The sequence below is a fragment of the Ovis aries genome, chromosome 25, assembly GCF_016772045.2.
Source record: "Ovis aries strain OAR_USU_Benz2616 breed Rambouillet chromosome 25, ARS-UI_Ramb_v3.0, whole genome shotgun sequence".
Taxonomy (NCBI): domain Eukaryota; kingdom Metazoa; phylum Chordata; class Mammalia; order Artiodactyla; family Bovidae; genus Ovis; species Ovis aries.
The window spans coordinates 28,338,716-28,354,868 of NC_056078.1; the positions used below are offsets into that span (position 1 = coordinate 28,338,716).

The 16,153-nt window shown below is 37.0% G+C and overlaps 1 protein-coding gene across 6 annotated transcripts in view; it reads right to left on the reverse strand.

Moving 5' to 3' along the window:
• Window positions 1-16,153, reverse strand: part of P4HA1 (prolyl 4-hydroxylase subunit alpha 1) — a 94,475-nt gene that overhangs the window by 50,197 nt on the left and 28,125 nt on the right. For all 6 annotated transcript variants that reach the window (XM_060406654.1, XM_060406655.1, XM_060406657.1 and 3 more), the window contains one exon: window positions 15,494-15,631. In XM_060406654.1, the coding sequence (XP_060262637.1) occupies window positions 15,494-15,631 (138 nt within the window). The remainder of the gene's footprint in view (window positions 1-15,493; window positions 15,632-16,153) is intronic.

Below are 16,153 nucleotides of genomic sequence, written 5' to 3' on the forward strand. Positions count from 1 at the left end.
GCTCTGGTCTGAGGATGTTAGATTTCAGTACAAAGCAGAATCCTAATACAGAGGTATATGTACTGGAGGATCACATGGACCAATACAATCAAATATTCAAATCATATAACTACCTCCATTTACTATATATATATATATTTGCCTATTAGTCATTTATGGATAGTAACTGATTATCATGCTTGCATGCTCAGTCCCTCAGTCATGTCTGACTCTGCAACCCGATGGACCATAGCCCACCAGGCTCCCCTGTCCACGGAGTTTTCCAGGCAGGAATACTAGAGTGTGTTGCCATTTCCTCCTCCAGGACATCTGCCCAACCTAGGAACCAAACTCAGTCTCTTCCATCTCCTGCACTGGCAGGTGGATTCTTTACCACTGTGCCACCCGGGAAGTCCATAACTGATTATCAGTGTACTACTAAAATGAAGATAAAGATCCATATTGTGACAGTTACTCTCTACTTCTCTCTAGTCTAGAAAAGGATACCAACAAACTAACTTATTAATAGTTTAACAAGATGCAATTTCAGAAACAAAAGAAACATACTGAATTTTGACTATTATTTTTCAGTTACGAGAACTGGAACACAGTTCTAAGATGAGCTTTACAGTGCAGAAATTAAGAATGTCTTTTCTCAGGGACATACAAAAGACACAAGAGGACAGTATTTATTAATTTATTTGTTAATAAATTGGAATTATTTATTAATTTATTAATTATTTATTATCCTGGCAATATTATTTGAAAGCATAATGGAGACAGTAGAGGATCTTGAGCTATTCTGCCTTGGTAAAGTATCTCTGGTTATCTTACCTATTGATCTATTCACAATTATCAAAGGCAAAATGTCTGGGAACTAATAAAGAAAATGAAAGAGAAGTGATATAGCATTTGAAAGGGAAGGCTGCTTCCAAAGTAGAGAACGTGAGAATAAAAAGTAATGGACAAGAAGACAAATAAAATGACATAAGGGAAGTGATGCTGGCAGGAAAAAACCATAAAAAGCGTTCATACAAAGCATGAAGTTAGAATTTGATGACCAAAAAAGGCAAATTCTTTCGGTTCAAAGCAAATGGCACAGATGATTGACATTAGCATGTCAAACTGAATGCAATGAAGGAGAGGATAGGATGAACTGAGAGAGTAGCACTGACATACATATGTACAGTACCATGTGTAAAATAGATAACTAGTGGGAAGCTGCCGTATAATACAGGGGAGCTTGGTTCAGTGCTGTGATGACCTAGAGGAGTGGGGGGGTGGCAGAGACTAAAGAGGGAGGCGCTATATGGATGCTTATAGATGATTCACAATGTTGCGCAGCAGAAACTATCACAACATTGTAAAGCAATGTTTAATCTCCCAATTAAAAAAAAACTGAATGTAGTAACCCAAATTTACAGTTAAAACACAAAAGTCTTTTAAATTTATTATCACAGTATAAACTATAATAATATGTGACAGGAGACAGTATAGGAAAATTTACTTAGAAATTTTTGGCTCACCCTTAAACTGCAAGATTTTATTTTAAAATTCTTACACTTTATAGGAACACTTACTGGATAAAAACTTGATTTGTAAGGAACAAATACATTTAAAATGCACATACCTGGGAAGCTGATGTCTTGCATCAGAGGCAATATGGTACACTCATAGCTGAGTGCACTCCAGAGATGTACAGAGAATCTACTGCTTGGTGTAGTAAGCTTATCAGTTCACCAAGATAATGATGTAAATGACCAATAAGAATGTTCAACTTCTACCTGAAGTAACTCAGATTTTATATATGACATATTCTATACCACAAAAAGTATAGAGGACACAGTTTTGAGGGCATTAGCTCCCTGTTGTCCCCTTTGCCTATCAAAGCAATACCACCATTCTTTTCTACTTTACCACCTCCCCTCGAAAAGTGTAATATCTCTGGAAGCTATGAATCTATTAAACAAATTAGGGTTAGGAACAACCTGAAACTAAAGGAATAGTCCATATGAACAGTAAAGGCAACATCGATGCCAAAATACATATAACTTATCAGATTTTATATTAAAATTTCAAGAAAGCATTTCAAAAGGTAGGCTCAAAAAAGGAGAAACAGACAAAATTAATCAAGGAATAACATCACATCAATATAAATCCCCTGAAAAAAGCATTTCTCTGATTTTTTGGGGGGTGAGGCAATTTAAAAAGGCAAATCATCCTTCCCTCCAGTCCTCATCCTTAAGGCTTTACATCTCAACTGCTACAATTTTAAATCTGACAAAACTAAGTGTTAGCAAGGACATTAAGAAATGAGAACTCCCATACATTGCTGGAGGGAATATTACTGTACTTGGGTACATCTGCTCTGGACAATAATCTGGCTACATCTAGTAAAATCTGAGAACCTTATATCCTAGAGAAACTTTTGCATGTATGCAATGGACACAAGAAAACATAATGAAAATGTTTGTTGAAGCCTTGGCCCTGCAAAAATTGGAAATAACCTAAGCTACCACTGTCATCTCTTAAATTTTTACAACAGCCTCCTCCCTGATTTCTTTGTTTCTACCTTCGGGTCTCAAACCATTCTGTAGCCAGAATGATATCTCTAAAATGAAAATCATATAATTTCCCTCTTTAAAACTTTTCAATAACTACACATTATACTCAGGATGGTTCAAACTTCTCTACATAACTTACAAAGTCCCTCAAGAGATGGCTTCAGCTTTACCTACATAGCCTCATCTCTCACTATTCTCACAGCATCCCGTGCCCCTAGTTCATGCACTTAGCTCTTAAACAAACTATGTTCTCTCCTCTCTGGCCTATATACATGCTCTGTTTGGAGTACTTTTTTCATACCCTCTATTTCCGGGCTAATTCCTTGTCCATTATTTCACAGTTTTTAAACATATTCTGTCTTCCAGGAAGTCTTACTTTACACCTCTCATTTATCAAGTTCAGAATTAGATTTCTGTCTATGTGCTCCATGGTCTCCTAAGTTATCTCCAGCTAGGCATTCATCATATGATAGCATAAGAATATAAGTACCCTAAGGGCAAAAGCAGTGTTATTCATTACTGCATCTCTAATATTTATACACAATGGTTATTATGTTAAATAGATACTAAGTGGCTTATATCTATTAAACAAATTATGTTTTAAACCAGAAGCAAATTTAAAAACAAGGCTGTGATCTTATCACAAGTGTTATAACAGTAGAAACAGAAAATAAAATTTGCAAATGTATACTTTTTCGGAAGTCCAACTTAATGGAATTACATTACAGTTTAATGGAACACCATGGTTAGTTTTTCCACTTGCTACTTCATTCCAAATTTAGAAAGACAAGCAAGAAACACATCTTAAGTCATTCATCTCACTGTATTTTCTTACTGAGAAAGTCAATTTCAGTATGAAGACAGAGGTAACATATTTTATTTTTCCAATTGATAAGGACAAGAAGATAGTAATGGTATATTCATAGAATAAATGACAGATGGCAATAGTAAACTATCACGTGATGGTAAATATCAGTAACACAAGTAAAACTGGAAAATTTCAAATTTTGCAAAAACTAAACACACTCCACACTCTTTAACAGCTAACAGAAAAAAAAAAAGAAATCACAAGGAAAATTAGAAAATACTTAAAAGACAAAAGAAAATGAAATTACAACATACCAAAACTTACAAGACACAATGAAAGCCGTGCTAAGGGTGAAATTTATAGTTATAACTCTTGCATTAAAAAAACAAGATCTCAAATCAACAACCTAATTTTACAACTTAAGAAACTAGAAAAACAAGAACAAACAACCCAAAGCTAGCAGAAGAAAGGAAATATTGAAGCACAGAATAGAAAATAACAGATAAAATTAATGAAACCAAAAGTTGGTTCTCTGAAAAGAATTTTGTCAATTAAAGTGACAATCTTTTAGCTACATGGATCAAGAAAAAAAGCCAAATAACTAAAATTAGAAATGAAAGTGGGGATACTTCTACTGATTCTATAGAAAAACAAAGGATTATAAGAATTCTATGAAAAATTGTACACCAACAAACTGAATAATCTAGATGAAATGGACAAATTCCTAAAAACACAAAACCCACCAAGACTAAGAAAAAAATAGAAAATCTCAATAGATCTTTAACTAGTAAGGAAACTGCTGATGCGAAGAGCTGACTCATTTGAAAAGACCCTGTTGCTGGGAAAGATTGAGGGCAGGAGGAGAAGGGGACGAGAGAGGATGAGATGGTTGGATGGCATCACCGACTCAACGAACATGGGTTTGGGTAGACTCCGGCAGTTGGTGATGGACAAGGAGGCCTGGCGTGCTGTGGTTCATGGGGTCGCAAAGAGTCGGACACGACTGAGTGACTGAACTGAACTGAGTAAGGAAACTGAATCAGTTATCAACAGTCTTCTGACAAAAGAAAAGCTCTGTTATTAACACAAATAAATGGAAAACACGTGCCATGTTCATGAATTGGAAGACTATTAGCTTCACTGGAGAATTCTATCAAATATTAAAAAAAAAAAAAAAAAAAAACTAATACCAATCCAGAAAATTCTAAGAATCCTGCTGCAAAAACTTTTGTTAGAATTAATAAATGAATTCAGCCAAGATGCAGGATGCAAAGACAACACACAAAAATAAGTTGCATTTCTATGCACCAATGAAAGTGAAAGTGAAGTCCCTCAGTCGTGTCCGACTCTTTGTGACCCATGGACTGCAGCCCACCAGGCTCCTCCGTCCATGGGATTTTCCAGGCAAGAGTATTGGAGTAGGTTGCCATTTCCTTCTCCAGGGGATCTTCCCGACCCAGGGATCGAACCCAGGTCTCCCACATTGTAGGCAGATGCTTTTACCGTCTGAGCCACCAGGGAAGTCCTATGTACCAATAATGAACAATACAAAAAATTACAAAAACAAATCTAAGCATACAGTGCTTAGGAATTAACTTAACCAAGGAGGTGAAAGACATACAGTGAAAACTACAAAAAAGCTACTGAAAGACAACATAAATAAATGAAAAACACATGCCATGTTCATGGATTGGAAGACAACATTATTCAAATGTCAATACTACCCAAAGTGATCCGCAGATTCAATGCAAAAGACAGAAATAGAAACAGAAAACTCCATCGCAGAATTCATACAGAATCTTAATAGTCAAAACAATCTTTAAAAAGAACAAAACTGGAAAACTCATATTTCCTTATTTCAAAACTTAATACAAAGCTACAGTAATACAGTAGTGTGTAAAAAACCAACTTATAGACCAGCATAAAAACAGACTTAGAGACCAATGCGATAGAGAGCCAGAAATAAATCCTTGTATATATTGTCAAATGATTTCTGACAAGCATGGCAAGACCATTCAATGGGAAAATAACTATCTTTTCAACAAATGGTGCCAGGAAAACCAAATATTCACATGCAAAAGAATGAAGCTGAACCCTTACCAAATACCACATGTAAAAATTAACTCTAAATAAATCAAGGACCTAAATATAAGACCTAAAACAGTAAAACTCTTAAAAGAACCACAGGACAAAAGCTTCATAACACTGGATTGGGCAGTGATTTCTTGTATATGACCCTAAAGGCACAGGCAACAAAAGAAAAAAAAAAAAACTGGACTTCGTAAAAATTTAAAAATTTGGATACAAAATACAGTTATCAGTGGAGTAAAAAGGCACCCACAGAAAAGGAGAAAATATTTGCAAATCACGTATCTCATAAGGCATTAATATTATATAGAGAATCTCTAAAACTCAACAAAAAAATGAATAACCCAACTAAATAATAGGCAAAGGACTTGAACAGATATTTCTTCAAAGAAGACATACAGACGGCTGCTAATAAGTACATGAAAAGATGCTCAACATCAGTGATTAGAGAGATGCAAAACTTCAGTGAGATACCACCTCACATGCACTAGGTTGGCTACTATCAAAAAAAAAGATAAGAAATAGGGAACAAAATAGCCACCAAAGACCAGGAAGCCCAGAGAGTCCCGTACAAGACAAACCCAAGGAGAAACACAAGACACATGTTAAACTAACAAAAATTAAACACAAAGAGCAAATATTAAAAGCAGAAAGGGAAAAGCAACAAATAACATACCAGGGGATCCCCATGAGGCTAATAGCTGATCTTTAAACAAACTATTGGTAAAGAATCCACCTGCAATGCAGGAGATCCTGGTTCAATTCCTGGGTCAGGAAGATCCCCTGGAGAAGGGAGAGGCCAGTATTCCTGGCCTTCTCTTGTGGCTCAGCTGGTAAAAAATCTGATTGCAATGTGGGAGACCTGGGTTCAATCCCTGGATTGAGAAGATCCCCTGGACAAAAGAAAGGCTACCTACTCCAGTATTCTGGCCTGAAGAATTCCATGGACTGTATAGTCCATGAGGTCACAAAGAGCCGGACATGACTGAGCGACTTTCACTTTCATACAGGCCAGAATGGAATAGCAGGATATATTTAAAGTGATAAAAAGCAAAAACCTACAACTGAGATTACTCTATCCAGCAAGAATCTCATTCAAAGGAGAAATCAAAAGCTTTACAGATAAGCAAAAGCTAAGAGAATTCAGCACCACCAAACCAGCCCTTCAACAAGTGCTAAAGGAACTTCTCTAGTCAAGAAACACAGAAAGGGCCTATAAAAACAAACCCAAAACAATAAAGTAAATGGTAACAGGATCATACTCATCAATAGTTACCCTGAATGTAAATGAGCTAAACGCTCCAACCAAAAGACAGAGATTGGCTGAATGTATACCAAAACAAGACCCCTAACCCTATATATACTGTCTACTAGAGATCCACCTCAAACAAACTGAAAGTGAGGGACTGGAAAAAGATATTCCATGCAAAATAGAGACCAAAAGAAAGAGGTAATAGCAATGCTCATGCCAGACAAAATAGACTTTAAAATATAAAGAATGTTAGAAGGGACAAAGAAGGACACTACATAATGATCAGAAGATTAATTCAAGAAGACATAATGATTACAAATACATATGCAGTCAACACAGGAGCACCTCAATACATAAGGCAAATGCTAACAAATAGTAACACAATAATAGTGGGGGATTTTAATATCCTACTCACACCAATGAAAAGATCATCCAGACAGAAAATTAATAAGTAAACACAGGATTTAAATGATACATTGTACCCATTGGACCTAAATGATATCTACAGGGCATTTCACCCCAAAACAATAGATTTCACTACTTTCCCAAGTACACATGGAACATTCTCCAGGACAGATCACATTCTGGGCCTCAAATCAAGCCTTGGTAAATTTATTTAAAACTGAAATCATTTCAAGCATCTTTTCTGATCATAACACTGTAAGATTAGATATCAACTACAGGAAACACTAAGAAACACAAACACATGGTTGCTAAACAATACGCTTCTGAATAACCAAGAGATAACTAAAGAAATCAGAAAGAAATCAAAATATGCCTAAAAACAAATGACAATGAAACCGTGACAACTCAAAGTCTATGGGATGCAGTAAAAGCAGTGCAAAGAGGGAAGTTTACAGCAATGTGAGTCTACCTCAAGAAACAAAGAGAGACATCAAACACACAACCTAAACTTACACCTAAAGCAATTAGAAAAAGAACAACAACAACAACCAAAAAAACCCAAAGTTAGTAGAAAGAAAGAAATCATAAAGATCAGAGCAGAAATAAGTGAAAAAGAAATGAAAGACTATAGCAAAGCTGGTTCTTTAAGAAGATAAAATTGACAAACCATTAGCCAGACTCATCAAGAAAAAAAGGGATTTAAAAAAAAATCAGAAATGAAAAAGAAGTTACAACAGACAACACAGAAATACAAAGGATCCTAAGAGACTACTATGAGCAACTACATGCCAATAAATGGACAACTTGGAAGTAATGGACAAATTCTTAGAAGAGTATAACCTTCCAAACCAGAACCAGGAAGAAATAAAACATGGACAGATCAATCACAAGCATGGAAATCAAAACTGAAATAAAAAATCTCCAACAAACAAAAGCCCAGGGCCAGATGGCTTCATAGGTGAATTCCACCAAAAGTTTAGAGAAGAGCTAACACTTATCCTGCTCAAACTCTTCTAGAAAAATGCAGAGGAAGGAAAACTCCCAAATTCATGTTGTAAGGCCACCATTACCCTGACACCAAAACAAGACAAAGATGTCACAAGAAAAGAAAATTACAGGCCAAAATCACTGATGAACATGGATGCAGAAGTCCTCAACAAAATTCTAGTGAACAGAATTCAATAATACTCTTAGAAGATCATACATCATGAACAAGTTAGCTTTATCCCAGGGATGCAAATATTCTTTAATATTCAAATAAATGTGATATACCATATTAACAAATTGAAAGACAAAAATCATATGATCATTTCAATAGATACAGAGAAAGCCTCTGACAAAATTCAACACAAGAAGGAACATAACTCAACATAATAAAGGCCATATACAACAAACCCACAGCAAATATCCTCAATGGTGAAAAACTGAAAGCATTTCTTCTAAAATCAGGAACAAGACAAGGATACCCACTCTCACTACTATTATTCAACACAGTTTTGGAAGTCCTAGCCACAGCAATCAGAGAAGAAAAATAAAAGGAATCCAGATTCGAAAAGAAGAAGTAAAACTCTCACTGTTTGCAGATGACATGATTCTCTACACAGAAAACCCTAAAGATGCCATCAGAAAACTATTTGAGCTAATCAATGAATATAGTAAAGTCACAGGATATAAAATTAATACACAGAAATCCCTGGAATTCCTATATACTAATAATGAAAATTCAGAAAGAGAAATTAAGGAAACAATCCCACTCACCATTGCAATAAAAACAGTAAAATACTTAGGAATAAATTTACCTAAAGAGACAAAAGATCTGTATGCAGAAAACTATAAGACACTGATAAAAGAAATCAAAGATGACACCAAAAGATGGAGAGATATACAATGTTCTTAGATTTAAAGAATCAATATAGTGTAAATGACTATACTACCCAAAGCAATCTATAGATTCAATGCAATCCCTATCAAACTACCAATGGTATTTTTCACAGAACTAGAACAAATAATTTCACAGCTTGTATGGAAACACAAGCGACCCTGAACAGCCAAAGTAAACTTGAGAAAGAAGAATGGAACTGCAGGAATCAACCTTCCTGACTTCACACTATACTACAAAGCTACAGTCATCAAGACAGTATGGTACTGGCACAAAAACAGAAATACAGACCAATGGAACAAGATATAAAGCCTGGAGATGAATCCATGCCCCAGTGGACCTTATCTTCGACAAAGGAGGCAAAAATATACAATGGAGAAAACAGTCTCTTCAACAAGTGGTTCTGGGAAAACTGGTCAACTGCGTTACTAATAGAATGAAATTAGAACACTTCCTAACTCCATACACAAAAATAAACTCAGAATTTATTAAAGACCTATATGTAAGACCAGAAACTATAAAAATCTTAGAGGAAAACATAGGCAGAGCACTCTCTAACATAAATCACAGCAAGATCCTCTATAACCCACCTCCTAGAGGAAAGGAAATAAAAACAAAAATAAACAACTGTGACCTAATTCAAGTTAAAAATTTTGCACAACAAAGGAAATTATAAGCGAGGTAAAAAGACAACCCACCCTCAGAATGGGAGAATATAACAGCAAAACTTAATGACTGACAAAGATTTAATCTCCAAAATATACAAGTAGCTCATGCAGCTCAATACCAGCAAAACAAACAACCCAATCAAAAAGTAGGCAGAAGACTTAAACAGACATTTTTCCAAAGAAGACATACAGATGACCAATAAATACATGAAACATGCTCAACACTGCTCATTACTAGAGGAATGCAAATTAAAATTATAATGAGGTATCACCTCTCATTGGACAGAATGGACATCAAAACATCTACAAACGATAAATGCTGTTTGATGTGGAGAAAAGGGAACCCTCTTATACTTCTGGTGGGAATACAAACTGATATAACCACTAGGAAGAACAGTACAGAGATTCCTTTAAAAACTAGGAAAAAACTAACATACGACCCAGCAATCCCATTACTGGGCATTTACCCTAAGGAAACCATAATTGCAAAGGACACATGTACCCCCATGTTCACTGCAGCACCATTTACAATAGCTAGGACATGGGCATGATATTGAAAGATGACATGGATATACACTGAAAGATAGGACACGAAAGATGAACTCCCCTGGTTGGTAGGTGCCCAATATGCTGCTGGAGAAGAGTGAGAAATAACCCCAGAGAGAACGAAGACACGGAGCCAAAGCAAAACACCACCCAGTTGTGGATGGGACTGGTGATGGAGGTCAAGTCTGATGCTGAAAAGAACAATATGCATAGGAACCTGGAATATCAGGTGCATGAATCAAGGCAAATTGGAAGTGGTCAAACAGGAGATGGCAAGAGTGAACACTGGCATTTTAGGAATCAGTGAACTAAAATGGACTGGAATGGGTGAATTTAACTCAGATGACCATTATATCTACTACTGTGGGCAAAATCCCTTAGAAGAAATGGAATAGCCATCATAGTCAAAAAAGAGTCCAAAATGCAGTACTTGGGTGCAATCTCAAAAATGACAGAATGATCCCGTTTGTTTCCAAGGCAAACTATTCAATATCACAATAATCCAAGTTTATTTCCCAACCAGTAATGCTGAAGAAGCTGAACGGTTCTATGAAGACCTACAAGAACTTCTAGAACTAACACCAAAAAAAAGATGTCCTTTGCATCATAGGGGACTGGAATGCAAAAGTAGGAAGTCAAGAGATACCTGGAGTAACAAGGCAAATTTGGCCTTGGGAGTCCAAAAAGAAGCAGGGCAAAGGCTAACAGAGTTTTGTCAAGAGAACACACTAGTCATCGCAAATACCCTCTTCCAACAACACAAGAGACGACTCTACACATGGACATCACCAGATGGTCAATACTGAAATCAGATTCATTATACTCTTTGCAGCGCAAGATGGAGAAACTCTATAGTCAGAAAAACAAGACCAGGAGCTGACTGTGGCTCAGACCGTGAACTCTGTATTGCCAAATTCAGACTTGAAGAAAGTAGGGAAAACCACTAGGCCATTCAGGTATGACCTAAATCAAATCCCTTACAATTATACAGTGGAAGTGACAAATAGATTCAAGGGATTAGCTCTATTAGACAGAGTGCCTTAAGAACTATGGATAGAGGTTTGTGACATTGTACAGGAGGCAGTGATCAAGACCATCCCCAAGAAAAAGAAATACAAAAAGGCAAAATGGTTGTCTGAGGAGGTCTTACAAATAGCTGAGAAAAGAAGAGACATGAAAGGCAAAGGAGAAAAAGGAAAGATATACCCATCTGAATGCAAAGTTCCAAGGAACAGCAAGGAGAGATAAGAAAGCCTTCTTCAGTGATCAATGCAAAGAAATAGAGAAAAACAACAGAATGGAAAAGACTAGAGATCTCTACAAGAAAATTAGAGATACCAAGGGAACATTTCATGCAAAGATGGGCTCGATAAAGGACAGAAACGGTATGGACCTAACAGAAACAGAAGATATTAAGAAAAGGTGACAAGAATACACAGAAGAAGTATACAAAAAAGATCTTAATGACCCAGATAACCACGATGGTGTGATCACCCACCTAGAGCCAGACATCCTGGAATGCAAGTCAAGTGGGCCTTAGGAAGCATCATTATGATCAAAGCTAGTGGAGGCGATGGAATTCCAGTTGAGCTATTTCAAATACTAAAAGATGATGCTGTGAAAGTGCTGCACTCAATATGCCAGCAAATTTGGAAAACTCAGCAGTGGCCACAGGACTGGAAAAGGTCAGTTTTCATTCCAATCCCAAAGAAAGGCAATACCAAAGAATGCTCAAACTACCAGACAATTGCACTCATCTCACACATTAGCAAAGTAATGCTCAAAATTCTCCAAGCCAGGCTTCAACAGTATGTGGACCGTGAACCTCCAGATGTTCAAGCTGGTTTTAGAAAAGGCAGAGGAACCAGAGATCAAACTGTCAACCTCTGTTGGATCATCAAAAAGGCAAGAAAGATCCAGAAAAACATCTGCTTTATTGACTATGCCAAAGCCTTTGACTGTGTGGATTACAACATACTGTGGAAATATGAGACTACCAGACCACCTGACCTGCCTCCTGAGAAATCTTATGCAGGTCAAGAAACAACAGTTAAAACCAGACATTGAACAACGGACTGGTTCCAAGTCAGGCAAGGAGTATGTCAAAGCTGTTTATTGTCCACCCTACTTATTTAACTTATATGCAGAGTATATCATGCGAAATGCTGGGCTGGATGAAGCACCAGCTGGAATCAAGATTCCCGGGAGAAATATAAACAACCTCAGATATGCAGATGATACCACCCTTATGGCAGAAAGTGAAGAACTAAAGAGCCTCTTGAAAGTGAAAAAGGAGAGTGAAAATGTTGGCTTAAAACTCAACACTCAAAAAACTAAGATGATGGCATCTGGTTTCTCACTGCATGGCAAATAGACGGGGAAACAATGGAAACAGTGAGAGACCATTTGGGGGGGCTCCAAAATCACTGAAGATGGTGACTGCAGCCATGAAATTAAAAGACACTTGCTCCCTGGAAGAAAACTATAACCAACTTAGCATATTGAAAAGCAGAGACATTACTTTGCCAACAAAGGTCCATCTAGTCAAAGCTATTTTTCCAGTAGTCATGTGTGGATATAAGAGTTGGACTATAAAGAAAGCTGAATGCTGAAGAATTGATGCTTTTGAACTGTGGTATTGGAGAAGACTCTGGTGACTCCCTTGGACTGCAAGGAGATCAAACCAGTCAATCCTAAAGGAAATCAATCCTGAATATTCACTGGAAGGACTGATGCTGCAGCTGAAACTCCAACTGGCCACCTGATGCAAAGAGCTGACTCACTGGAAAAGACCCTGATGCTGGGTAAGACTGAAGGTGGGAGGAGAAGGGGACAAGAAAAAAGGAGATGGTTGGATGGCATCACTGGCTCAGTGGACATAAGTTTGAGCAAGCTCCAGGAGTTGGTGATGGACAGGGAAGCTTGGTGTGCTGCAATCCATAGCATCGCAAAGAGTCAGACATGACCCATGGACGTGGAAGCAACCCATATGTCCATAGACAGATGAATGGATAAGGAAACTGGTACATATACACAATGGAATATTCCTCAGCTATAAAAAGGAATGCATTTGAGTCAGTTCTAATGAGATGAATAAACATAGAGCCTATTACACAGAGTGAAGTAAATAAGAAAGAGAAAGACAAATATTGTATATTAATGCATACATATGGAATCTAGAAAGTTAGTACCAATGATCCTATGTGCAGGGCATCTGAGGAGACACAGACATAAAGAACAGACTTTTGGACACAGTAGGGGAAGGAGAAGGTGGGATGATTTGAGAGAATAGCCTTGAAACATATATATTTCCATATGGAAAACAGATAGCCAGTGGGAGTTTGATATTTGATGCAGGGAACCCAAAGCCAGTGCTCTGTGAAAACCTAGATGCACGGCGTAGAAGGGAGGAGGAAGGGGGTATCAAAAGGGCCAATTCATGCTGATGTATGGCAATTACCCATGGCCAATTCATGCTGATGTATGGCAAAAACCATCACAGTATTGTAAAGTAACTGCACTAACTCACTAAGCCAGGTTCAACTCTTCGAGACCCCATGGACTGTAGCCCATCAGACCCCTCTGTTCATGGGGATTCTCCAGGCAAGAATATTGGAGTGGGTTGCCATTTCCTTCTCCAACTGTAAAGTAATTATCCTCCAATTAAACATAAATAAATAAATACATAATTATGTGGCAAATACGGTACAATATTAACATGAATCCTAGGCAGCAGGTTCATGAATGCTATTCTCTATACTTTCGGTATATATGAAATTTGTGTAAACAAATAAATAATTTTAAAAAAGAAAATAACCAGTGTAGGCAACAGTCTAGAGAAACTGGAACCCTTGTGCACTGTTGGTGGGAATGTAAAATGGTTTATCTACTATGGAAAAGAGTATGGTGTCTTCTCAAAAATTAAAAATAGAATTACCATCTGATCCAGCAATTCCACTTCTGGGTATATACTCAAGAACGAAAGGCAGCATCTTGAAGAGCTATTTGCATACCCTTGTTCACAGCAGCATTATTCACAATAGCTGACATGTGGAAGCAGCCCAAATGTCCATGGATGGATGAATGCATAACAAAATATGGATATATACAATGGAATACTATTCAGCCTTAGAAATGAAGGAAGTTTCAACATATACAACAACATGGATTACCCTTGAAGGACATCATCCTAAGTGAAATAAGCCAGTCACAAAAAGGCAAACACTGTATGATTCTACTTACATGAAGGACTCAGAGTAGTCAAAATCAGAGACAAAAAGCAGAATGACAGTTGCTTGGGGCTGGGAAAGTAGGGGTTGGGGAGTTGTTGTTTAATGAGTACAGAGCTTCGGTTTCACAAGATAAAAAGAGCTATGCAGATGGATGGTAATAATGGTTGCATAAAAATGCAAATGCACCTAATGCCATAAACTGCACATTTAAAATTGGTTAACATGGTAAATTTTATTTTTATTCTCTTTTCACAATAAAAAACGGATTGTCATGAAATCAGCTGTAACTTGAAAAAAGAGGGTTTGGGGACTTCCCTGGTGGTCCAGTGGTTGACAGTCCACCTTGCAATGCACAGACATCAGTTTAATCCCTGGTCCAGGAGGATCCCACATGCCATGAGGGATGCTACTGTAAGCGTGTGTGCCAAATACTGAGCCCACACTCTAGAGCCCACACTCTAAGGCTGAAAGCTGCAACTACTGATTCCATTCTCCATAACTACTCGAGCCTGAGTGCTCTAGAGCCTGTGCTCTGCAACAAGAGAAGCTAGCATACCGCAACTCCAGTAGCTCCCACTCTCTGCAAATACAGAAATCCCACATGAAGCAACAAACACCCAGCACAGCCAAAAATAAAGTATTTTAAAAAGCATTTTGCGAAAAAGAAGTCAGAAAGCAGGATGTTTCATACTATAGAATACTAAAAATCAGCTCACACTCAACATGTCTTGGTTTTAAATTACTAAACATATAAACTTTATCAATTCCCTTATAACTTTACATACAAACATTGGTATTATAAAGAAAGACATTTGGAAAAAGTTTCTTTTCCTTTCATGCTAAAATTGCTCAAGTTAGTCCCTATAATCACAGGCTTTCACAGTAACAAGCTAGCAGCTTATCCACAACTATTAAGAACTAGAGAAAAGGTTGTTTTGACCTCAAAGGCTATGAAACAAACTAAAGTTAAAAATTTTTAAATAACTGAAGTCTTCTTATATTAATATTGTCCTAATGGACTGAACAGAGAAGCCAGGAGATGGGTTTTTTCATAGGCTACAAGAATTCCTACCTGGAAGATCACCCTTTGAGATGGTATCTGTATCCAAATTGTAGGTGTCCTGAAGACGCAACAGAGCTTTGGCTGCCCCAACCTGATCTTCATCATTAGGGAAGTACTGTCTCTGAATGGTTAGGTTAGAGATAAAACCTTAAAATAGAGGAGCAAAAAAAGATTTAGACACAAGTTTGAAATGTACAATGTAGGGAATATAGTTGATAACTATGTAATATATTTGTACGGTGATGACATTTCATACCTGGTCTTCTCATGGTGGTCATTTTGAAATACACAGAAATATAGGATCAATATGTTGTATAACAGGAACTAACATAGTGTTATAGGTCAATTATATTTCAAAAACAAACTCATACAAAAAGAGATCAGGTTTTTGTGGTTATCAGAGGCAGGTGGTAGGGGTATAAGGGATTTGGAGGAAGGCAGGCAAAAGGCACAAAGTTTCAGGTATAAGATAAATAAGTACGGAGGATGCAATGTACAACATGATAAATATAATTAACACTGCTACATAAAAAAAGAGTACGCCCTAAAAGTTCTCATTACAAGGAAAAACATTTTTTTCTATCTTTTAAATTTTGTAACTACATGGGATGATGAATGTTCACTAACTATGATAATCATTCCATAATGTGTGTAAGTAAAATCATTGTA